This window comes from Schistocerca cancellata, chromosome 9 (assembly GCF_023864275.1).
Source record: "Schistocerca cancellata isolate TAMUIC-IGC-003103 chromosome 9, iqSchCanc2.1, whole genome shotgun sequence".
Classification (NCBI taxonomy): domain Eukaryota; kingdom Metazoa; phylum Arthropoda; class Insecta; order Orthoptera; family Acrididae; genus Schistocerca; species Schistocerca cancellata.
This window is the reverse complement of record NC_064634.1, coordinates 20,977,604-21,004,330: the sequence shown is the minus strand read 5'-3', so window position 1 is coordinate 21,004,330 and position 26,727 is coordinate 20,977,604. Positions and strand designations below refer to the sequence as shown.

General features: G+C 39.7%; 1 protein-coding gene across 5 annotated transcripts in view; it reads right to left on the bottom strand.

Moving 5' to 3' along the window:
• Positions 1-26,727, bottom strand: part of LOC126101165 (trichoplein keratin filament-binding protein) — a 796,043-nt gene that overhangs the window by 30,722 nt on the left and 738,594 nt on the right. For all 5 annotated transcript variants that reach the window (XR_007522283.1, XM_049911860.1, XM_049911861.1 and 2 more), the window contains one exon: positions 20,708-20,813. Coding sequence is in view for 4 of the 5 variants with exons in the window: in XM_049911860.1 (XP_049767817.1) it covers positions 20,708-20,813 (106 nt within the window). In the remaining variant the exon portion in view is untranslated. The remainder of the gene's footprint in view (positions 1-20,707; positions 20,814-26,727) is intronic.

Sequence of the window (26,727 nt, the reverse complement as noted above, 5' to 3'; positions counted from 1 at the left end):
AGGATAACTTCTCCTAAATTACTACGAACTGTTATATTTCTGACAGCATATCATGAATCCAGCCTCACAACTGATGTAACATTTCACAGCCATGTAATTTGGTTAGATGCTGCTTGTGAAGAATATTGTTACAAGTCTTATGAAGATCTAGAAATATGGTGTCAACTTTAGGACCCTTGTTGATAGCACTCATTACTTCATATAAATAAAGAGTCTGATGTGTTGAAAATTTGTTGTTGGCGTCTGAAAGCACAAAAGTATTTACCCCTTTGCTAACTTGTTAGATAAAGATAGGTAAGTTATGTGAATCGAGCTTACTTGTGCAGAATCCAGCAGAGAGAAGAAAAACTGTACAGTGTTATGGATAATTTGGTACAGGTAATATAATATGATATGTATGTAGTTCATTATGATCCTGTAGCACCATGAAATTCAAGTGGTGTGTGTGTGTGTGTGTGTGTGTGTGTGTGTGTGTGTGTGTGTGTGCCTTTTACCCGTTGCCTATTTTTGACAAAGGCCTTGAACCCGAAAACTGCTGAGTTGTCCTGCACAACTGCTAAGTGTAGTTCTGTGAAATTATGATTAACATCTGAACAGGTATTTAATGTTCTGAATGAAGATTTGGGTATGAGAAACCTGTTATCAATATGGATAATATGATTGTGCATAGCTGGTAGCAAGCAGACATGTTCATATATCACCAGAATTTGATTATTTCCAAGCATAGTTCAAATGAGTTTTTACTTCCAACATAAAAACAAGGAATAACCCCTTCAACATACGTTCCAAAAGAAGAATAAATGTGATGCCTTCGAAACATTTTGGTAACTTTTTTTTACAATTCTTGGATATTAGACAAGAGGAAAATGATCACAGGCTCATTACACATTTTAATTTAAACCAAGTTTGGCAGAACACATCAAAAATTGCCCATTTGGGAAGTAAAAACACTGTTCTTTGTCAGGACATTACTTTTGCTCAAATTTTGGCAATTTCTTTGAGCATAATTGTTGAAGCACAGTACGAACTCCTACATCTACATCTATGTTTATACTCCGCAAGCCACCCAACAGTGTGTGGCGGAGGGCACTTTACGTGCCACTGTCATTACCTCCATTTCCTGTTCCAGTCGCGTAAGGTTCGCGGGAAGAACAACTGCCGGAAAGCCTCCGTGTGCTCTCGAATCTCTCTTAATTTTATATTTGTGATCTCCTCGGGAGGTATAAGTAGGGGGAAGCAATATATTCGATACCTCATCCAGAAATGCACCCTCTCAAAGCCTGGAGCAAGCTACACCGTGATGCAGAGCGCCTCTCTTGCAGAGTCTGCCACTTGAGTTTGCTAAACATCTCTGTAACGCTATCATGCTTACCAAATAACCCTGTGATGAAACACGCAGCTCTTCTTTGGATCTTCTCTATCTTCTCTGATTTGGATCCCACACTGATGAGACATACTCAAGTATAGGTAGAACGAGTGTTTTGTAAGCCACCTCCTTTGTTGATGGACTACATTTCCTAAGGACACTCCCAATGAATTTCAACCTGGCACCCGCCTTACCAACAATTAATTTTATATGATCATTCCTCTTCAAATCATTCCGTACGCATGCTCCCAGATATTTTACAAAAGTAACTGCTACCAGTGTTTGTTCCGCTATCATATAATCATACAATAAAGGATCCTTCTTTCTACGTATTCGCAATACATTACATTTGTCTATGTTAAGGGTCAGTTGCCACTCCCAGCACCAAGTGCCTATCCACTGCAGATCTTCCTGCATTTCGTTGCAATTTTCTAATGCTGCAACTTCTCTGTATACTACAGCATCATCTGCGAAAAGCTGCATGGAACTTCCGACACTATCTACTAGGTCATTTATATATATATATTGTGAAAAGCAATGGTCCCATAACACTCCCCTGTGGCACGCCAGAGGTTACTTTAACGTCTGTAGACGTCTCTCCATTGATAACAACATGCTGTGTTCTGTTTGCTAAAAACTCTTCAATCCAGCCACACAGCTGGTCTGATATTCCGTAGGCTCTTACTTTGCTTATCAGGTGACAGTGTGGAACTGTATCGAACGCCTTCCGGTTCCGAAAGTCAAGGAGAATGGCATCTACCTGAAAGCCTGTATCTAATATTTTCTGGATCTCATGAACAAATAAAGCGAGTTGGGTCTCTCACGATCGCTGTTTCTGGACTCCATGTTAATTCCTACAGAGTAGATTCTGGGTTTCCAGAAATGACATGATACGCGAGCAAAAAACATGTTCTAAAATTCTACAACAGATCGATGTCAGAGATATAGGCCTATAGTTTTGCACATCTGCTCGACGACCCTTCTTGAGAACTGGAACTACCTACTCCTATCTTTTCAACCTCCACAAAAAATTTAAAGGGTGGTTTGGTGGGAAGAAATGTATTCTTAATAAAGACAATATGGTCACAATCAAAGCCTGCTTACACATATGGACTAATTTCATCCTTTTGGAAGTCTTAAGATAGAGTAATATTGGGTAAAGTATAGCAGGTAAATTAAAAGGAGTCTACATACGAAATTAAGACTAATATTCTTAAGAAAACATTTTTATATTTTCAGGTCAATGGCACTTCAGGCTCTCCATGAATGAGATGTAACTGTGATATCTTCTAAAGGCCTCCATTTACAAGTGTTGTTACAGTGCACAAAGAAGTATACCACCTGACTGGAGTGGTAACCCAAGAATAAAACGTTCTTGGTTTTCAATCTGCGTCAATTCGAATAAAATCCTCGAGCTTTATACGACCATCTCTGCCATCATTGTCATGAGTTCACCGACTGCTGGGGCTGCTATGGTTTCTCGCTTATATAGGCATGATGACATCATCAGCATTCAATCAGATAGACCCAATGTGGCGCGCGCACATAAGTCGACCCAGGCAGCTAGCGGAGCTATTGCCCGTGGCAGCACTGGTGACGTCAGGTGGCGTCAGGGTCTGCAGGCGCCACATTTGAAACTGCCACTCCCGTGTCGTACATCTGTCTTTGCTTTCTTTCATTATCCAACACCTGCCCCCATGCCCTGCTGAGTGTGTGCCCCTGGTCTCTGTTGAAATTCTTGTTGTTTAAACAAATCTCGGCTGCTTCCTTTATAATGGAGTCCCAATATGTAGATGCATGAGCCAACATTTTTGTATTTTCGAACTGTATTTTATGTCCATTTTCTAGGCAATGCTCCACTATGACCGACTTGTCAAGCTCCCTTTGTTTTATGTGATGCTTGTGCTCAGCACAATGCTCCGCAACCGTGTGAATTGTTTGTCTGATATAGATGCTGCCACATTCACAGGGTACACCATAAACGCTGGACACTCGAAGAGCCATGTCGTCTTTAACAGGGCGCAACATATCTCGTATATCTTGGGGGCGGGCCGGAACATTGGTCTTAGCCCATGTTTCTGCAGCAGACATCCTAACTTGGTGCTAGTTACTCCACAGTATGGCAAGAATGCAGTCCGTTTGGCCTCTTCTATTGATTCACCAGGTGTCTTTCATTGGCGGCCCTTGAAAGCGTTTGCGATGTCTCTTTTGCTGTATCCATTTTCCCCGAAAACACGTTTTAAGTTCTGCAATTCAGACTGTAGGTGGTCGTTGTCTGAGATAATCTTGGCTCTATGAACCAACGGGTTCAGGACTGCTTTCTTGTGTACAGGGTGGTGGAAAATATTGGCGTTCAAGTACCGATCAGTGTGTGTTCGTTTCTGGTACACTGAATGAACAAGCTGGCCTCCTGCCTTCCACTCAACCGAAACATCCAAGAATGGTAGCTTGCCTTGCTTCTCCATCTCGACAGTAAATTTAATGTTGGGATGGACACCATTCATGTGATCGATGAACTGCTGTAGTGTATCTTCACTATGTGGCCATATCAGGAAGGTGTCATCAACATATCATAGAAAGCAAGATGGTCGTAATGTCGCAGTTTGCAGAGCCTACTCCTCAAAGTGCTCCATGAAGAAATTTGCGACTGTTGGTGACAGTGGTGATCCCATGGCTGTGCCATCTGTCATCATGCCTGAATAAGTGAGAAACTGTAGCAGCCCGGCAGTCAGTGAACTCCTGACGATAATGGTGGGGATAGTCATCATCAAAAGCTCAAGGAATTTATTCAAATTGACGCGGCTTGAAAATCGAGAACGTTTTATTCATGTATGCCATCGCGAAAGACTCCGAGGACAAGTAGTAAACCAATTTTGTGAAAATTAGTGATTATTTGAGTGCTTATAGGTGCGTTCAGTTTAATATTATGATTATTTACACAGTATATACATTCAAACAATTAATCAAAAATGACAATAAAATAACTAAGTCATAATTAACAGCCAATTTCATGACCATAAGACAAGGTAAAGAAGCAGTGAACTAAAAGCAAATGGTGCCTCCAGGAGTAATGTTTGATGATCTGACACTGTGTGAAATGAAAACTTGACTGGAGAAAGTTTGAAGAAGGAAGGTTAGCAGTTTTTATCATAAAATGCACTTACGCCTTGACACACAAATATGCCCAAAACTTTATGACCGCTGCCCACTGCAATGTTGTATGCTGCGTGTTGGTACTGAGGGCGCGTGACACAGTAAGAGAAGCATATGAGGGAGCGGAGACGAATGGGGAATCATTCTAGCGATGCTATATGATGCAAATGTGAAAATTCACTGACTTCCATAACTTTGGCAAAAGCCAGATTGTTGTGGCCAGTGCCTGGGAGTGAGCATCTCAGAAATGATCTACACCTCATCACAGAACATAGGGACCAGAGACTTGACTGCTCCCCAAAGCAGGATACGCGACAATCTGTGCCAGATCTGGCAACAGAGTACAATGCTGGCACAGGCAAGTATGTTTTGGAGAACACTGTTCAGCACACAGTGTTGAATGTGGTGTTCTGTGGAAGAGGACCCCTATGTGTTCCCATGTTGACCCAACAACTTCATTAATTATGATAACAGTGGGCACAGGACCATTGAGATTGGAACACAAATCAATGCAATCAAATCATGTCACCCATTTATTGTTAAACCAGATCAATGGTTGTGTCCAGATAAACTGTCCTCCAGGCGAACGGCTGCTCAAAATATGCATGACACCATGGATGCAAGTCAGTGGGAGCAGTATTATATTATGGGAGACATTCACCTGGGCTTCCATTGCATCTGTGGTTGTAATCGAAGGTTCTATGTTGTATGTGGACTATATGGACATTATCAGGGACCACTTATAACCCCTTATGCTTCCCCAATAGCAATAGCATCTTCCAGCAGGATAACTGTCTGTGTGACAAGGCCAGAATCGTGCTGCAACGGTTTGACAAGCATGACAGTGAACTCAAGTTGACATTTTGGCCATCAAATCAGGTTATCTGAATCTGATGAAACCTAAATGGGATGCTATTGAGCATCAGCTCTGCATCCACAAATCGCCTGCTCATAAATTATGAGAAGTGTGTGACCTGTGCATAAGCATCTGGCACCACAAACCTGTGGAAACCTGTCAAGTACTTGTTGAGTTCATGGCTTGCAAAATCATTGCTGAATTGCATTCCAGAGGTGGACCAACACACTTTTAAGTAAGTGATCATAATGTTTGGCTCGTCACTGTATCTTAAAACAGAGATGATCAAAGGTTTATGCAGTAATTTTGCATTGCACATAAATTAAGTGATAAATACTCCATAAACAAGTTACTGTTGTACTGTGGCCTCATGTACTTCACTATGTTCTGAAATATTCTGCCACATTTATACATTGCTTCCAAGTGGAAATTACACTATATGCAAAAACAAAAATCCAAAATTACTAGTCTCGTACAGAGATGGCACTAACACCAATGAAAAATCTTGCTTCTGTGTTTTTACATGTTGCATCATAGTTTATCTGATTTGTTGTGTAATGGAAAGTCAAATGACAACCAAACACTCTCCCCAAATGGACCATGAAATGGTTCCATTCAGAAGCAGTCACCACCAACATTAAGACATTCATCCCACTGGGAAAGGGATGATCAATTCCTGTTGGCTGCTGATGGACCAACAACCGCACCCACTCTTGCACTTCCATGTCCGACTGAAACTAACATCCACATACACCTTTCTTCAGGTTGTCAAAGATGTGAAAATCACATGGAAAAGATCCAGACTGTATGGAGGACATTGCAGTGTTTCCCAATGAAACTGCCAAACTGTAGCCTTCATCTGATTGGTAGCAAAGCACTAAATTGTCATAAAAACTAGATAATAAAATTGTGAACTCTCAGTCCACCAGTGAACCTGTATTACAAGGTGTACCACAGGGCTCAATCCTTGGACCCTTTCTCTTCCTTATATATATTAACGACATTGCACAACTCATTAACTCCCATATTGTAACCTATGCAGATGACATGTCAATCTTATTCTATGGAAGTGAATCTAATGAGCTAGAATTTCTTGCTACCAGTGGTATAACAGAAGTAACAAAATACTTCAATGATCAGGGACTCAAGATGAATGTCACGAAATATCAACTACTGACATTTAAAACAGGCAGTTCTCACCACAACAATATGAATAGTGTGTGTAATATCTCTGCAACAGAAAATGGTAACTGTAAATTCCTGGATGTGTATGTTGATGAAAATTTGTGATGGGCATACCACATTAATTTCGTATGCGGGAAAGTCAGTAGTGCCACATATCTCCTCAGCCAGCTCGCAAAGATAGTTCCTAGCCAAGCACTGAAATTAGTATATTATGGAACACTTAACCCCTTTCTTAATCACGGAATTGAACTATGGGGCTGTGCAGCCAATGTACATTTAAAAAGAATACTACTACTACAGAAAAGAGCAATGAGACATATACATGGGATGGGACATAGAGATTCATCTCATGAAGTGTTTGTGCAGCACAAATATCTGACAATATATTCTCTGTAAATCTTCAAAATAGTTGTATTTTTTATAATTCAACCAACAGAAGCTATCAAGGGCAGTGACGTACATGATCACAACACTAGAACAAAATGTAACTATTTCCGTAACAGAACAACGTTAAAAATGACTGATAGAAGTCGATATATCAGTGGCTTAATTTGGTACAACAAGCTACCAAACGCTCTAAGAACTTACATGGGAAATGTCTTTAAAACAAAATTAAAATCTTTTCTAATAGAAAAATGTCTATATTGTTTCAACAAATTTTAAGATAGTGACTGTAACAGCTGTAATGTGATAAATGTAAAAAATAGACATAAGAAGCAACAGCTACACAATATAGTGTATTTTATAAGCGTAAATATAACCATAGTATTAAGTCTGACAATTGCAAAAGCCATCATTACGATGGCTGCACGCAAAGAAAACGTAAATAAATAAATAGTGTGGGAATAGACATTACCATACAACAGGATGACTCCATACGACATCATTCCTGGGCATTTTGACTTTACACTGCATCGCAGTTTCTGCACAGTATCTTCAGAGAAATGTAATTGTGGTTCCACGCTCAAGGAAATCAACAAGCAAAGAGCCCCTAGATTACTGTGTGCTTGGTCATTTCATAAAAACCTTCCTATTTAAATAGGCACTGTGAAGAGTGAGTCATTCTCCGTTTAGCTTTCAATAAGAGGTGTTCTCCACAGTCAGTCTCTGTTAAAATATCTTGTGTGAACTGTGAAATGTGTTTTATTCATTTCATAACGTACACAATTTCAGAACATATGTCTGATGTACAAGAGACATGTCAAGGTTACAATTTGCTTATTTAAAATTTTGTCACACTTACAATAATACTTACAATATTTATATCTACTATAACTATCATAAATTTTAATAAATTTTATTCCATTTTAGGAATCCAGCTCAAAGTATCACTACATACTTCATGAAATCTTCCACAGAGTAGTAGCATCGTTCAATTAGAAAATTATGAAACTTGCTTTCTAAAATATTTACCTTCATATTCATTATGTCACACCCTTTTATTGTGTTGTGAATTTTCATACACTGAGGAGTCTGAGCAAGCTGTTTTAGGCAATGAGATGAGGATACAGTTTTCTTTATGTCTTGTATCATATGAATGTTCAAAATGATTGTTTTTTAATAGATCTGCTCTGCAGCGTACAGAAAAGAACCACCTCAAAGATGTATAATGAGGGGACAGTTAATATTTTTAGGTCTTTAAACAATGGTCGACATGATGCCCTCAGCTGTGCAGAGCACATGTTGCGAATGATTTTTTACGACTTTAAAATCTGTGTAATGTTTCCCAAGTTACCCAAAAAATTATGCCATATCGAATAAATGATTCAAAGTTGCTATAATATGCTATTTTCCTGGTTGCCATATCAGTGGCACAGGCCAAAACTTCCATTGCAAATGCAAGGCTGTTTAATTTATTAGCTAGATAATCTATATGAGAATTCCAACTCAAAGTTCTGTCCAAGTTTATTCCCAGGAACCTGACCAAGTCAAGTTCTTCCATTATTTTTATTTTTGTGAGTGATGCATATTTCTTCAGTTTTTGACTGTTTGGCTTTGAAACTCATGATGTGGGTTTCTGAAATGTTTAGTCTCAAGCCATTTAGACTGAACCATGTTTCCAGATAACTTAAAGTATTCATGATACTCTGTGGTATACTGTCAGAATTTTTATTTTTAATTAGGGCAGAAGTATCATCTGCAAACAAAGTTCAATGATTATTTATATGGAGAGGCAAGTCAAATGAAATGAGCATATGGCATTGTTGGCCAGGAGGCCCCATGCGGGGGAGTTCGGCCGCTGTATTGCAAGTCCTTTTCAGCTGACGCCACTTCGGTGACTTGCGGGTCAATGATGATGAAAATGATGATGGACACACAACACCCAGTCCCCTGCCAGGAATTGAACCTGGGCCCCCTGCGTGGTAGGTAGAAATGCTACCGCTATGCTACACTAGGCGGACGAGTGGTAAGTCACTTACATTGAACAGGAATGAATTGGGTCCAAGGATTGAGCCTTGAGGAACACCTTGTGATACAGTTTTCCGCTCTGAGACGTAATCTGCTCCATTTGATGTGATTACTACCCTTTGTTTCCTCTCCCAGAGATATGATTCAAACCATTTCAAAGCAATATTCCTCATTCCATACCTGTTGAGGTTGAAAAGCATCAGGGCACGGTTTACAGAGTCGGATGATTTTGTAAGATCACAGAATATTCCTGCGACCTAGCTTTCGTATCTAGTTGTGAAGTAATTTTTTCAATAAACTCATGTATCACATCTACTGTGTTTTTGCCCTGTTGGAAGCCAAACTGGTTATGTGAAATGATATTCTGTGTGATGAAGCTTTGTATCTGTAAAGCAGCAATTTTTTCAAATAATTTTGATATGACAGGGAGTACAGAGATGGAATGATAATTTCCCACGTCATCTTTTGAACCTTTTGTAAACAATGGTTTTAATTATGCATATTTTAAGAGATCATGGAAGTAAGCTTCTTCAAAGGATTTGTTTATTATAAGAGAGAGAGGATGAGCTATTATGTTGTAAACATCTTTAATTATTTTGGTGGGTGGCCCATGCCAGCCAGCAGACTTTTTGTGTTTTAAGGAGAGTGTGATATTTTCAACAAATTTTGCTGAGACTGTGTTGAACTTTTAAGACATTCACTGGTATTACCTTTTAACCCAAAACTATTTACTTTCTGCTCGTAATTTGCTATGTCTAAATCAGAGTTTGCTATATTTATGAAGTACTCATTGAAGCACTCAGATATTTTGAGCTGGATTTACAATCAATTTTTCCTTAAGTTTGATTTTTGAAATATCTTGTTTGTGATTTCAGACACTTCACTACAGACCATACTTCCCTTGTTTTATTTTTCTGCTCAAGAAATGAACTTGTTATTTGCCATTTGTTTTGAAGCTTTCACAACTTTTTTAAAAATAGTTTTATAGTTTCTAACATATTTTACAAAATCGGGATCTTTGTTGTGCTGCAGCTGATTGTGTGGTTTCCTTTCCCTCTCACTGGATATTTTTATTCCTGGTGTGAACCATCTTATCTTACTTGATGTTTCGTTACAATATGATCTTGGCAGGAAAGTTTCATTAAATATTTCAAGAAAACTGTTTAATAATGTACTAAAGTTTTCATTTGTTGAATCACCATCCCCGAAACACCACTTAACTTTACTTAGTTTCTCAAAGAATAATTCAATATTTGTTTTATTGAAACTTCTTTTGATGTATTTTTCTCATATTATGTGTATAGGTTTTTGGCATTGAGACAAACGAGGCTGAGTGATCAGAAAGTCCTAAGTTTAGACAGAATTGATGTACATTATCAAAGTAGTAATTTGTTACAATGTTGTCGATGCATGTTGCTGAGTGGATATTTTCTCTAGTGAACTCCAAAAAACTTAGTTAAAAACCAGACTTTTTAATTGAATCAATAAATTTTGTCAATTGTTTATTGTCATTTGCAGTGTTTATATTAAAATCTGATGCTATTACAATTTTTTTCTTCTTTTCTTTCTTTAGTTTATCTAGCAAGCACTGGAATTTGGAGAGGAAAGGTGTGACTAAAGCCCTTTCTGGAATTCTGTAAATTGAAATGATTAACATATTAAGGTCTTTAAGCTCTATGCAACAACTTTCAAATATGCAATCTTCATTTAAACAATTAAGATCTGTTTTCACTTCATAGCTTATAGAAGAATCCTGGAGTATGCAGCAACCTCCGTGAGATTTTTTTCTTCCTGCAATAGCTGCTTGCATATAGAAATTTTCAATTTTATTTAAAATATTTATTGTATTAGAGCTAAGCCAGTGTTCATTTAAACAAATAATTTTTATGCTTTTACATTCTGTGGGAAGAATTGTAACTCAGCGAGTTTGTAGCTTAGGCTGCTGGAAGATTTAGAATTTAAGCTATTTATATTCCAGTGCATCAAATAAGAATTTTCGCTTGTTTTAATGGTATTAAACATACATTTTCGTAGACACTCTTTAGCAGTTTTCTTTTCAGCTAATAGGCATTTTTCTTTTACATCCCTTCCAGTAAATATTAGTTTTTCTTAGTGTCAATGGCTTTGCAAATATCCATAAACATTTTGTTGAAGGTCATCGATCCTAGTCTGTTTAGATGCAGTCCATCCTTGGCTAGACATTTCTTGCCCAAACTCGTATTTGAATTTATAAATATAGCACCTAGTCTGTCACAACACTCATTGAGTCTGCAATTGATTCGACTGATCTAACTGTCACTCACCAACTTCCTGTTTATGATTCCACTGATCACTATCCTGGAAGCAGGGTAAATTTTTCTGGCTGATCAGATTATATTTTTTGATTTGTTAATAATTTCCTCTTCACTGTATCCTCGAAGGGAATTTGTCCCAACATAGAAGAAAAGGCTTTGTAATTTTGGTTCGCTTCTTTTTTTATGTTTTCTCTTCAATTTGCAATGCTTTTAAAATAGTTACTGAGCTGATGGAACCTAATTCCTGGGCAGGCTTCAACTTCACAGGTTGGCACTATGACATTTTTCAACATGGAATCGCCAATTATGAGAAATTCATTTTCAGCTACACTTTTAATGCTATGACATCTTTTGTTCTCGAACTTTTCACTTGTCCATTTATACATAGCATTTATGTCTACCGAGTCTGCACTTTGTTTTAATTCACGTGACGTGAATCGCTCATCTTGCAAGGAGCTCGTATTTGTATACCTCTGCGAATGGTGTACTTCCTTGTAGGCTTTACACAATAAAAAAAACTTTGAAGACATTTATTTAAAGCTTCTATTTGGAATATTTAACAACAGAATTGATAAAATTTTAACAGGAATCAAGATGGACACTTTCATCTGGTTGACAGCCTGAACCTCTGAATAATACGTAATATGCAAGATGCAGTACCTGAAGAGATCATCATTAATGTCAACCTAGGATACACTAAACATTGTCATCAAAATATGCCAAGGTGGGATAGCCCCACTTGTTATAACACCATCCTGAATAAAAATAATATTTTTTTCCCTGTTTTTTACATGAATAAAAATACTATTTACATGGGAACTTACCAAATTCTTTCCAAGGTGTAATTTTCTAAACCTTATTATTCAGTGTATAGTTTACACTTTACTGATGATGATAATAATAATAATATACATAGTCATGTAGAAACATTTTATTTAAAGAAATATTCAAGTAAACCACATGCACTTTCAAGTCCAACCAAGCTAATAATTATTTGTTTTATGATTGACATACCTCGTGGAAGTATTAATCTCAATGCAGTTTCCAGAGGCCCACTGCCACAAGAAGTAGGGACTGATGACCAAGCAGTTTGGTCCCCCCACCCCCCCCCCCCCCCTTTAAACCAACCAACCACAAGAAGAGAACAATCTTTTCACCGTGCAGAGAGAGAGAGAGTAGTGCAATCTGAGTTTGGTCGAAGGCAGCTGCATGTGATTATGTCAGGTAATAAAATTTACTCAGTTGTATCTGCTGCATTAGTTTCTTATGACAGTCATAAAATAACAGCTTGTACTATGACCCACCCACATCAGTGACCCCAAGTCAGTTGTGAAATTCGCAATTCTTCAAAATTTCGCCATTTTTTGTTATGACAATGTAACACCACACAATGCCCAAACCAGCAAATCGCTTCTGGAGTGCAGTGGTGGAAGGACTGCAGTGCAGGATGTGAGATGCTCTCAGTGCACACAAACAATGTCGAAAATTGAGTGCACTGATGACTCAACATCATTAACATCAACCAAGGCTACGGTAAACATTCTCATCAAAATATGCCACGGTGGGATAGCCCCACTTGCTATAATGCCGCTCCTAACATACATAGTATTTTTTTTTCCTTTCCTGCTGTGTTTTTTATATGAATAAAAATACAACTTACATATGAGCTCACAACATTCTACAGACATCATCGAACCTTCTGTACCTGAACAATGCCTATCACTTGTGAATCCAGTTTCATGCCATGTGTACAACTCTGTTTATCAATAGTGTTACAATGAAACCATAATGTTTATAGCAACATTTTTGTATCATCTGCTCCTTCCATGTCACACGTTCAATATGAACATTTGCATACAGACCCGCATCAACCATTTGCGTGTCACAAACAATCGTCACACATGTCGATTCACATTCTGGACCTGCTTTCAGATCTGAAGGGTAGTGCCTTTGCGGCCAATGCTCCCATTCGAAACCGAGTGCAACATACATGTGACAAGTTGCGCGCCTCCTGCATCTTCCACAGCATGAAATGCAAACATCCAGACATTTACTGTTTCATTACAATAAACCAGGCTTCACGCACAATCAGCAGCCACCTTGCCTGCTGCAAGAGACAATGCTGCAAATTCGGCCTTCACTTCATGTCCAAAGCTTAGTACTCTCCTCAAATTGCCACCTTCTGATGTCACTAACAGCACTTTGTGGTTCACGACGATTGTGAATATTTCTATGGCAACAGGAGTCCTCAGTGGTGATGCTAGATATGTCAGTTAACTCTGCCACCTACCAGTTCAAGCGGAAGTCATCAGTAACGTCATACTGTCACTGCCTCAAACAAACAAGTTCGATGCAGTGAAGTTCGCACTCCTACAACACCTCTCACGTAACCCTGAACAACAAGTACAGGAGGCTTTGGCAACACTCTGAGACACATCTGGCGATGTCTCTGTGCCCTCTGTGCCAAATGCGGTACTATGGATGCTATGGATGGTTAAACTACCGATGGAACTTCAACTAGCAATGACTACACAAGTCTGAACCTCTCGAGAAATGACTTATGCTAACTGACTGTACGTTCTTCATCATCCATCACTGTTGATTAATAACCAAACAGGATGATGACACACCAGATAGCAGATGGGTGTTACCATCTTCATTGCCAACCACAGCCAGCTGAGCAGCTTAACGTAACCTGAGGCTGACATCATGCTTCATTGTCTACTACAGTAAGAACAGCCTGCCCCTGCCAGAGATGAGGTCACGCCCAGTAATGCGACCTCTTCACGACCATCAGTCTGCTGGTGTCATACTCCTAATGGGCAGACAGCTTGAAAATATCAAAAAACATGTGAGATCCCAAGTGGGCTGAAATAGGTGCTTCAGCCCATACATCACAACATAGTCACCTATCACTCTTGCATGGTGCACAGGCTCACATCTCTTCTACGGTACCCACGGACAGACGCCTCTTCGTTCAAGACCTAACTACAAAACAATTCTTCCTTGCTGATATCTGCTCTGATATCAAGTCCCTGCTCTATAACAGCACACCCACTAATCTACACTTCAGTAGATGACTCAGAAATCTCCATCCATTGCATCATCTTGTGCACTGTTCAGCTTACACTAGATTTATAATGCATCTGGACATTTTAGGTCATGGATGTGCACAAGCCTGTTATTGGCATGGACTTCTTACACCAGTACAAACTTTTGCCTGACAAAGTGCATGTGACGTCAACACACCACAATACCTCGGCTGTGGTCTGAGGACAATTCTCTTAGACTACACCCACTACAATGTATTCTGACAGATATATTTCTAGTCATGAATCTATGATAGAAAAAATCCACTATGTGTCCACGATTCAAAGCATTCTCTCCTCTCAGCAGCAATACAGTGACTTCTTCACAGAAGCACAAGTACTTCACAATGAAAATTCTGACCTCCGCCACAGCATGAAAGTGTCAATAACCGAGCCTGCAACAGTATGCACACTTATACGTGAGCTCATTTGACACAGGCCAGCTGCTACCCTATACTGTGCACCCTCCTCACCGCCATAGTCTGGACTTCACAGGCATTCTTTTGCGCCACGCACAAATGCTAGATGTCAACAATAACTTAAAACTGGACACCACGTAAGAGGTGCCCCCCTTCCCCTTGCCACCTGCCTCCAGACGGTTCTCAGCAAAGCACTCAGCACAGGTCGGTATGCTACTAACTACAGTATTGTTAACAGACAGAGCACTGGTCCCAGCCACCACCTGCATTCGGGCTTATGCGTGTGCAGTACACGTCGGTACGATGCTTAGGGTTATGACAACAGATGGTCCTCCTGTCAGACACATACTGCGTTGCCTCTGCCCTGCAAATTTACAAGCAACTGAAAACACTCTTCATGAACTTTTGCATGCAGATACTGTCCACCATCCGACAGCCCCTAGGCATCACAAATTAAACTTCTTCCCAAGAAAGATGGTGAAACAAGACTTTGTGGCAACTACAGAGTTCTTAATTCTAGAACAATCCATGCAGCTACCCTGGCCTGAATCTCCAAGACTTTACACATGTGCTCACAGGTGCAACAATCTTTAGCATTATCAACAGCAAACATGCTTACCTACAAATCAAAAAGTAGATATCTTAGGTGTTGCGAAACAACTCAAATCACTTAAGAAAGGTAAGTCTTCCGGTCCAGACGGTATACCAATCAGGTTCCTCTCAGAGTATGCGGACATAACAGCGCCCTTCTTAGCAATCATATACAACCGCTCACTTGACGATAGGTCTGTTCCTAAAGACTAGAAAGTAGCACAAGTCGCACCAACATTCAAGAAGGGAAATACAAGTAACCCGTTGAATTACAGACCCATATCACTGACCTCAGTTTGCAGTAGGATTTTGAAGCATATACTGTACTCGGACATTATGAATCACCTTGAAGAAAATGACTTATTGATACATAACCAACATGGATTCAGAAAATATCATTCTTGTGCAACACAGCTGGCTCTTTATTCCCATCAAGTAATGAGTGCTGTTGACAAGGGATCTCAGATCGATTCCATATTCCTAGATTTCCAGAAGGCTTTTGATACCATTCCTCACAAGTGACTATTAATTAAATTGCATGAATATGGAGTATTGTCTCAGTTGTGTGACTGGATTCGTTATTTCCTGTCAGAGAGGTCACAGTTCGTAGTGATGGACAGTAAATCATCGAGTAGAACAGAAGTGATATCTGGCAATCCGCAAGGTAGCGTCATAGGCCCTCTGCTTTTCCTGATTTACATAAACGATAATCTGAGCAGCCCCCTTAGATTGTTTGCAGATCGTCTAGTAAAATCATCAGACAATCAATTCCAATTACAAAATGATCTACAGAGAATTTCTGTATGGTGCGAAAAGTAGCAATTGGCACTAAACAAAGAAAAGTGCGAGGTCATCCACATGGGTACTAAAATAAATCCGATAAATTTTGGGTATACAATAAATCGTACAAATCTAAGAGCTGTCAGTTCAACTAAATACCTAGGAATTACAATAACGAGCAACTTAAATTGGAAAGACCACATAGATAATATTGTGGGGAAGGCGAAACAAAGACTGTGCTTTGTTGGCAGAACACTTAGAAGATGCGACAAACCCACTAAAGAGACAGCCTACATTACACTTGTACATCCTCTGATGGAATATTGCTGTGCGGCGTGGGATCCTTACCAAGTAGGATTGATGGAGGACATCGAAAAAGTGCAAAGAAGGGCAGCTCGTTTCATGTTATCATGCAATAGGGGTGAGAGTGTCATTGATATGATTCACGAGTTGGGGGTGGCAGTCACTGAAACAAAGGCGGTTTTCTTTGTGGCTAGATCTATTTACGAAATTTAAATCACCAACTTTCTCTTCTGAATGCCTAAATGTTTTCTTGACACCCACCTACGTAAGGAGAAATGATCATCATGATAAAATAAGAGAAATCACAGCTCGAACGGAAAGATTTAGGTGTTCTATTTTCCCCACGCGCCATTCGAGAGTGGAATGGTAGAATAGTATGAAAATGGTTCGATGAACCCTCTGCTAGGTACTTAAGTGTGAATTGCAGAGTAACTATGTAGATATAGATGTAGATGTACAAATTTCGGTGCGCCCTGACGTTATACAAAAGGCTGCCATCATAATACCAATCAGACTTAATGAATACCTTCTTACACCTTATGGCTTAAAGAATGCTAGTCAAACATGGTATCAGTTCATTGACGGCCTCTTCCGCCACTTCCCCTTTTGTTATATGAGTCTTGATGATATTTTGGTTTTCTCATGTTCCTCAGAGAAGCACACAGTTCACCTAGAACAATTTCTAGCCACGCTGCAGCAGGGTACTATTATCATGAATGAAGCCAAGTCACAGCTACATCAGTTAGAAGTAATGTTTATTGGTCACACACATAATGCGTCCAGCATTAAGCCAATCACCAAACGAATTGACGATGCTTAAAAACTTCTCGAAACTTACCATGACTCACTCACTCATTCACTCACTCACTCCCTCCCTCCCAAACCCAGAAGCTCATCTCACACTCACCACTGATGCTAGCAAATCTGTGGTCGTTGTGGTACTTCAGCAGGTCGTTGACAGTCTCAGTGTAAATTGTCGGCGTCCGACAGTGAGCTTTTCGCTGTGTATATGGGTGACAAACATTTTCGAGAAGACACTGACCATAAGCCAATGACCATAAGCCACTGGTCAACACCATTAGAAATCCCTCCAAAGATGCCACATCTCGGCGGTACAGACACTTAGACCTCATCGTGCAGTGTACTACTGATGTGCGTCACATTCACAGCATAGACCACATCATCACCGACTATCTGTCCCAAATCTGTGTGATATTTCTGTAGTATGATTATAAACTTATGGTAGCCAAGCAAGGGAAGGGCTCCATCATCACTGATCATCTTAATGATATGGTTAAAATCCTGTAGATTGAACATTGCACTCTACTCTCCACTAATATAACACTGCTCCGAGACGTTTCTCAAGACAGAGTCAAAGTCCACAGTTTCGATCACTATGTGGCTAAAATGTTTGACACACTACACAACTTTAGCCACCTGAGTATCAAAGCGTTTGTACAAGTAGTGACAGACATGTTTGTGTAAACTGATGTCAAGTGTGATGGCCATCACTGAGTGCAGAGTTGCCTTCCATGCCAGTGTCCAAAAACGAACTGCCATACTCAGCCACAATTCGAGCGGTTCCCTATTCCAAGATGAGATTCCGTCATGTCAACTTGAACACTGTTGGACCACTCAAGGATTCTGACTGATTCCGTTACCCACTTTTGATCAACAACAGAACATCTCATTGGGTTGAAGCAACTTCCTTATGTGACAACACCGCTGATATGGTTGCATGTACCTTCATGGAAACCTCGAATTGTTCATTTTGGCGTGCTCGATCTGGTTGCCACTTATTAGGGCTGCCAGTTTGAGTCAGATGTCTTCAATGCCCACATGTGGACAACAGCATATCACCTACAGAGCAATGGCCTCATTGAGAAGTGACACAGGACCACGAAGCAGCCCCAATGTACCACAATGTTTCGTGGATGGATGTGCTGCCCTGGATTCTCCTTGGATGTGCTGCCCTGGATTCTCCTTGGATCTGCTCCCCATATAAAGAAGATTTACGTATCTCCCCAGCAGAGGTGATGTATGGGAAACCACTAGTCATACCAGCTGTCTTTGCAGGACCTATTAATGATGGCCAACAACAGGACCCACTGGCACTCTCACTGCATGTTCGTCACACCACTCAGAAGATGCACTTGCCACTTCTGGCTCCCCATACAACCCCCACAGTACTCGTACACAAAGAGCTCTCTACTTGTGAATATTTCACAGTGACCGATGACACAGTTCAGACAGCTCTTCAATTGCCACACACTAGTCCATATCTGGTACTCCAATGCAGGCCACAGCCATTTTCACTGCAAGCCCATGACAGTCTCCCTCTCCCATCTCAAGCCTACCTGGGTTCTACAAGATACCACATCCCGAGGACGACACCTCGGTCAGCACTACTGTCGATCAAGGCATGCTGCAACTTCCTTTCCCACCAGCACAGTCGTCTCTCAATGACCAAACTCCTGCTGTTCTATCACCACCACCATCGCCTCTAACTTGGCCATCCACGCCAAGCTACGACCAACCATGATATCCACCGCAGCACACCTGGTACACTACCATGTCATCTATTTACACATCAATTATGACAATCACTTGAGAAATGTGCAAGTTACAACATGGCCAATCCAGCTGCCCACGTCGACGCAACAACACACAGCGACGCAACAACACACAGCAATGCAACAACCCACAGTGCTCCTCATTACCAGTAGGAAGCCCTGTGTGAGTATCGATCTTAGTGCCATTTCCAGAGCTCTCTGCCATGAGAAGAAAATGACCTTTAGACTATGCATAGAAAGAATAGTGTGACTTTAGTCCTGGTCCAAGGCAGCTACATATATTTATGTCAGCTAATAAAGCTTATGTAGATGTACCCACTGCATTTGTTATTTACTGCAGTTGTAAATACCATCCAGTACTGTGATCTACACACAACCTTCTTTCAAAGTCTTTAGTTTCTTTATTCTAATAAACGACCCCTCTTTCTGAGAACTTAGTGCAACTCTAGAAGTATTCAAATCTCCAAATATAGTCCTTTTGAAAATTCAGTGTTATTCTCTTGTAATCCTAATTTTTCTGATTACAAAAATCTAGACTTTTACTAAAATAACATTTTTATGAAATATTTCAGTTAGATTTTCAGTTTCCAGAAATTTGTTAGTTGGCTTTGCAGGAACATGGGGGTGAAAGTACACATACTAAATTCTGCCCATAAAAGTAGAACTGGCTATGTGTACTATTTTAACGATATTTAAACAACTGCCAATTAAAATAACTTCAATGCCTAATGTTTATATGTATTCTCTACTTTTCCTGTCTTCTACATTGTTATTTAAAATGTAACAGCTTCGTATCCAAGCAATTTATTACATCCATATTTACGAGCCCACAGTTGACAATGCCACAGGCTTGTGTGCTTTCGTAGGACAGTGTTAGAACAGTAGTCCACACGGAGCTACTGTAGAAAACAGTCAAATGTGCAAATGTGTACAGTCACTTGTTGAGTATGGACATTGCATTATTGCCACTTGTTAAATTTTGTCAGACTTCCCAGGGTCAAGGTGGTTTACTGATTTATCATGTTAGAAATATGAAGTTAACTGAACAAAAATTGATCATCATATGCCAACTGTCAAAATAAAAAGAATAAAATGAAAATCTACTTTGAAGGCATTATGCAAAGTTATCAATAAATTTTCATGATCAAGAAATCTTTTTAGATAAGCTTTCATAAAAAGAAATCTTGTGTTACTTTCTCTCTCTCCAAAAAGTACTTGGCCAAGGAGTGACCAAGGCATTACAGCTGGAGGGGGGGGGGGGGGTCTCATGTTTCACTGCAAAAATTCACCTGCACACAAGGAACCTTTGGCAAAGGAAAAGGCATGCGGGGTCCAAAAATTATCATATCCAAACAAACGTCTGGCTGGAAAACATTCCGAGTCAAGTAAAGAGCTTATGGTAACCATGCATGGATATTTCTGGACTTTACAAACTAACACTTAAAGCATGTAATCTGCTCACTTGATACATGCAGATCAAAGTGTACCCAGCTAAAAGGGGATTAGATAATAAATTAATAAGTGTTATTTTGGTGTAAGGAAACTTTTCACTTTCCGTCACATATAAATGGGTTTTGGCATTGCCCATGTACATAAAATTACATGCTAGGAGCAGAGAAGAAATATGATGCCATGACATCAACATTTCACAACATAAACCATACAGTCATGCTGCTGCGACAGATGTACCTGCTGTTGCACAGCCTGGAGGACTTGTAACATCAGCACTTCTCTGGCCTGCTCTTCGGCTTTCCAACGAGAATCCTGCTTTTGCCACATCAACCGTGCTTCTTCACTGCAACATTAAGCACTGTTTCAGAAATTATTCAAAGATCATGTAACATAACAGTCTTCACTGATCAAGAGCTGAAATGTTTCGTAAAAAAAATTCAAATATGGTAAACGAAGAAGAAAGCATTGTCACAACACTTTAATACTAAATTATAGCGAGTCATTCAATAGATAATTAAGGAACATTTCAAGGTCCTTGCAACAAACATCTGGGGTTGATAGACCACATCATGAGGAACCACTTCTGTTAGAGACAAAATGTTTGCTGATGCTTTCTGGCAATGCTAGGCGCCATTTAAGATTAGTCATACATATGAGAGATGACAGGGAGTAGACACTCTCTGGCATACACACGCAATCTGTATTGCCTATCAAGTCACCTGCTCCACATGTAAGGCAAAACTGAAGTTTCTGATTCATTTATGAAACATCTTTCACTTTGAGACACCCATTCTTATGGTTTTCTTGTGGAAAATCTCAATTTTCTGTGGTGGGTAGTATGTGGATGTAACACACATGGTTAGCAGACACTGCTAGTTCTGTGAAATCTTGTTGTTTGAGGACCAGCAAATACTAAAGGATGCCTAGCATCACTGAAAAGCATGAGCAAACATTCTGTCTCTAACAATACTTGTTCCCCATGGCATGATACATCATCCCAAGAAATTTATCACAAAGAGTTTGAAACACCCTATATGTACTAGTTAGTTCTCCGAATTCAACCTTTTGTTGTCTCTCTATCTCTGCCTTCTTCTGTCCTCTTTCAGCTGGTGCCTGTTACTTTCTTCAGTTCTTTATTCAATGATTGGGTGGTCTGCCTTGTTGTCTCCTGTCTTTCTTCCATCATTTCTTCATGTGATATATCTTGCCCATTCCTATTTTAGAGTCTTTACACTTTTCTGCAACATCCTGAACTCCTGTTCTTTTGCTTTCGAAAAACTTGTTTCAAATCCAAGTTTCAAAGCCATGTATTAATATAGGGAGGACACACTTTTAGGAAACAACCTCATTTAAGTGATTTTTTGACTGAGACTCCTGGATATTCAAATGTGTGCTAAAGATGGGTTCCATGAAAACAGACCACAAGGTCCAAAGAAAAGCAGTTTCATCTGAAATGTTGGAAAAGTTTGAAGTGATTTGACACTTGGGTGCCTCACTATGAGTTAGAAACAAAAAGGCAGTCACAGGAGTGGCACCATCCTCAATCACAAAATGAGAAGAAATTCAAGATAGCTCCCTCTGCTGACAAATTAATGAAGACAGTCTTTTGAGATAGTGATGATGACATTCTCATGGATGTGTTTGCATAAAAAAAAGGGTAAATCATTAATTCAGACACATATATTAACTCTCAGGACAAACTCAAAAACTGTTTTCGACGTGTTTGGTCTGACAAGCATAAAAAAGAAATTTTTCTCCAACACGACAATGCACAGCCACATACAACTGTCAGAACCTGGGAGCACATCATCAAACTGGGATGGACATCACTGCCTCAATCAGCCTACAGCCCGGACCTGGCACCCTCAGACTTCTATCTGTTTGGACCAGTTAAGGTCTGTATCGTTTTCCTCATCACTGTGGGTTCTGGGTTCGTATTCTGCATAAAGTCAATTGGACTTCAATAAAAGTTTTTATCTTTTCTCATTGCCTACACTTTCTCCTTGGCAGGAAACATCCAATCAGGTTCCACTCACTGCCAGTGCTAAGTCTTTAGGACCACAGAATTTCATTTAGGTCACGATCCACCGTATTTGTAATTCATAAATAAAAGTTTAAAACAGGCACCTTGTTTATCTGGATATCAACAAGTGCTTCTTCAAGATAATAATACATTGGCTAATGACAGAACCTACAGATGCACTGTATACTCCAACAACCAGAATGCCAGAAAGCATTAATACAGCAATTGAAGGCTGCTCCACTCATGTGTTTGCTTGATAAACTTTGAAGATGCACTGAAAACACAACTATGCACAAAGGGCAAGAGCTGCTACCAACAGGAAATACATGCTCTTACACAACACTGACATATGGCTATAGAATGCACTGGGGACTATATAGAAAACAATACGTATAAAAAAATGTTGGCTGATACTGTCGCCAAATTCTAACTCTTATGAATAAATATGCTCTGAGAAAAAAATTGTTTTGGTGCATTATTTACTGAACAACTCTTGTACACTCAACAAAACAAGAATTTATTTACTTTATTATGATACAATGAGAGACTTTACTCAAGTGACCTTGGCTTGAGTGTTTTAAGAAAAGGGCATATTGCTATTCACCATATACAGGAGAAAACACTGAAGAGCCAAAGAAACTGTGGTACACCTTCCGAATATCGTGTAAGGCTCCCACGAGCATGCAGAAGTGCAGCAACATGACACGGCATGGACTGGATTAATGTCTGAAGTAGAGCTTGAGGGAATTGAGACCATGAATCCTCCAGGGCTGTCCATCGATCTGTAAGAATATGAGGGGGTGGAGATCTCTTCTGAACAGCACTTTACAAGGTATCCCCAATATGCTCAATAATGCTCATGTCTGTGGAGTTTGGTGGCCAGAGGATGTGTTGAACTCAGAAGAGTGTTCCTGGAGCCACTCTGTAGCAATTCTGGAAATGTGGGGTGTCACATTGTCCTGCTGGAACTGCCCAAGTTTGTCGGAATTCACAATGGACATGAATGGATGCAGGTGATTAGACAGGACGCTTACATATGTGTCACCTGTCAGAGTCGTATTTAGATGTATCAGTGTCCCATATCACTCCAACTGCACATGCCCCACACCATTACAGAGCCTCCACCAACTTGAACAGTCACCCGATCACATGCAGGGTCCATGGAATTATAAGGTTGTCTCCAGGCCCGTACACATCCATCTGCTCGATACAACTTGAAACAAGACTCATTCGAATAGGCAACATGTTTCCAGTCATCAATAGTCCAACGTCGGTGTTGACGGCCCAGGCAAGGCATAAAGCTTTATGTCGTGCAGTCATCAAGTGGAACTTTGGCTCTGAAAGCCCTTATCCATGATGTTTTGTTGATGATTCACAAGCTGACACTTGTTATTATGTTGTTGATTGTGTTGTGTTCATAAACATTTTATTTTATCTGTCATTACTTTCATATTGTAATTTCATGTACTGACATATTCCATGACCTTGGAGATTTGCCTCCTCAATTTGTTCCAATGGAACCAGATGTGTAAATAAAATAAATAGAAGGCTGCATGGTGCTGGAGTGAGAGCAGGGAAGGGGATAGGTAGGTGGGGAATGGGAAGTACTTAAGCTTGTGGTCAGCATGTGTGTGTTCTCTACTTCAGAAGAACGCCTTCTGGCTGAAAGCTTAAATATATAGCAGTCTTTTTGTTGTGCCTGTTTACGGATCAAGCACTTCTCAGTAAGGTGAGTAGCAAACTACCCTTTTCATAATACTGTTGTTATTCCATCCTGGACTTTCCATTGTTTTGAGTTATGTGATTTCTATTGTCAAGACTAGATACAAGAGCATACTAAGGACCTGTTGACACCTACTTGCACAACATAATTCAAATGGCTGGTTCGTTGTACAGTCAGATAAGAAAAATTCTGATTAAATCAGCAAGATGAACAATCACTAATCTGGTACTGATATGGCTTTTAGCAAGTTTCCTCATACTGCCCTAGGAAGAGACTGCATTATACAGGACACCTCAAAAGGAAGTTTATATTTGAGGAGCTCTCTGCACAAATTGGAGGAGAGTGCTTGGCCTTTCAGAATTCATCAGTCAAGTGTTCGAGAATTTTCAAAAAATGGTCATTCGCTGACTGTAGCATGGAGGAAATTTTGCAGCGATCATGGATTGCATTATGTACATGATGTTCCTTAAGTGCTCCCCTTATCCAGAAATGGATCAAAATGTTTGAGGAGATCGGTTCAACACTGGCCAAACTTAAATCTGGGTGACCAACATAATCAAGAATGGTTGAATCCATGAAGAATGTAAATCAGTCTGTTCGTGATGATCCTAACCTCTCCATTCATAAGTGTGCAAGTTCTTTAAATGTGCATAGATTATCACTGCACCTAATTCTTCCAAAAAACCTTAAACTGCACCTGTACAAAATCCAGTTAGTGCAAGAATTAAAGCCGAGGATGCAGGCATAGGCTGCAGTTAGTTAATGATGTGACAGGGTCTCCTTCATTTATAAACATCTTGTTTTCTGACAAGGCTGACTTTCCCATGAGTAGTCATGTCAATAAGCAAAACTTAAAGTGCAACTTAAGTGCAATGATCCTAAACAGAAGCATGAGAAACTCCCTCATTCGTCAAAAGTTGCCGTATGGGTTGCAATGTCAGCTTAGAGCATAATTGGCCCATATTTCTTTTTAGGACGAGAGCAGTCGTGCAGAATTCAGAACATTATGTGATGATATTAAATTACTTTTTGGTGCCTGAATTGCAAACTTTCCTGGTTATAACAAAATAACTGGTTCCAGCAAGACAGAGCCACATCAAACATATCCCATGCATGTATACTGCGAGTTCGTTCAATTTTCCCTGGCGAACTGATCTCCAGGAAGAATGACATCAATTGGTCCCCATGCAGTCCAGATTTGAGCCCCCACAGATTTTTTCTTATGGGGATATGTCAAATCTACAGTGTATGTTAATAATCTGACCTCTCTGGAGCGTCTGAAAGAAAATATCCATAGCGAAATGGCAGCTGTCCCAGTGTCTATACGCTGCGCCATGATGCAAAAGTTTGTTGGTCATTTCAGTGAGTCCTGTAGGTGTACTGGGTTGCATTTAAATGACATTGCTTTTAAGAAATCAATTCTTAAACTATATATTTCAATAATAAATAAAGATTTTGTCGATAGACTTCAATCTGTATTTATTTTGATGAATCAAATATATACACTTTCTTTTGAGACACCCTTTATATATCCTTCTTCTTGCAATATGCAAATGAATAAACACAAAAATAGGGAGGACTGGGTTTACAGAATTCAAATACAGATGGCATAAAAGATATTTTATCCTTAGATGAGGGTCATGATGTTACTCCAGGAAGCTCACAGTAACAGGCATCAGATCAGCAGTGATAGTTCAGTTATACGTTCAACAAAACATTTTCCTAACACACAATGACAGGTATATTTATCTTGGTTTTCTAGCAGCATTGGGTTTACTTTTCCTAGTAGACACTGTAATAAGCTAATCTGTCACAACTGAAATGGTGATATTTTACATGAAGAAGGACCAAATTGTGTTGTATTGAAATTCTTCAGAGGCTAATGAATGTATGTATGCCACCAAAGACTATGTTGATACGTACAATGGAGAAAATTTGGGAACCTCACCAATCTCACTAAAAAGTAAACAACATGGTATATCCCTCTGTAGGTTTTCAGCACCAATCACCTACTTTCATATGCCGCTGAAAGTATATATGAGGGCTATTCAAAAATTATCTGACTTATTTATAATATCAATCTTTATTCAGATACAACTGTTTGACACTAGTCACTTTCAAAATAGTTCCCTTCAGATTTTCCAAACCTCTCCCAAAACTATTGACACTGCTAGTAGCATTGCTGGAAATACTCTTTTGGAATGGTGTGCAGCTGCTCTGTTGAATTCTGTATATCATCTTCCCTATTCTGAAATCTGGACCCTTACTGAGTCTTTTTCAGTTTAGGGAAAAGCCAGAAGTCACTTGATGCTGTCAGGGGAAAAGGGAAGCTGACAAATCACAGTCGTATTGTGTGTGGAAAAAAAAGAAAGGGGGGGGGGGGGGGGGGGCAGGAAATTGAATTAACTGAGAATGCTGAGAAGATGCATTATCATAGTGAAGATCCAAACTGCCTGCTGCCCACACAAGTCCAGCTGTTTGCATCTCACTGTTTCATGAAGGTGATGCAGA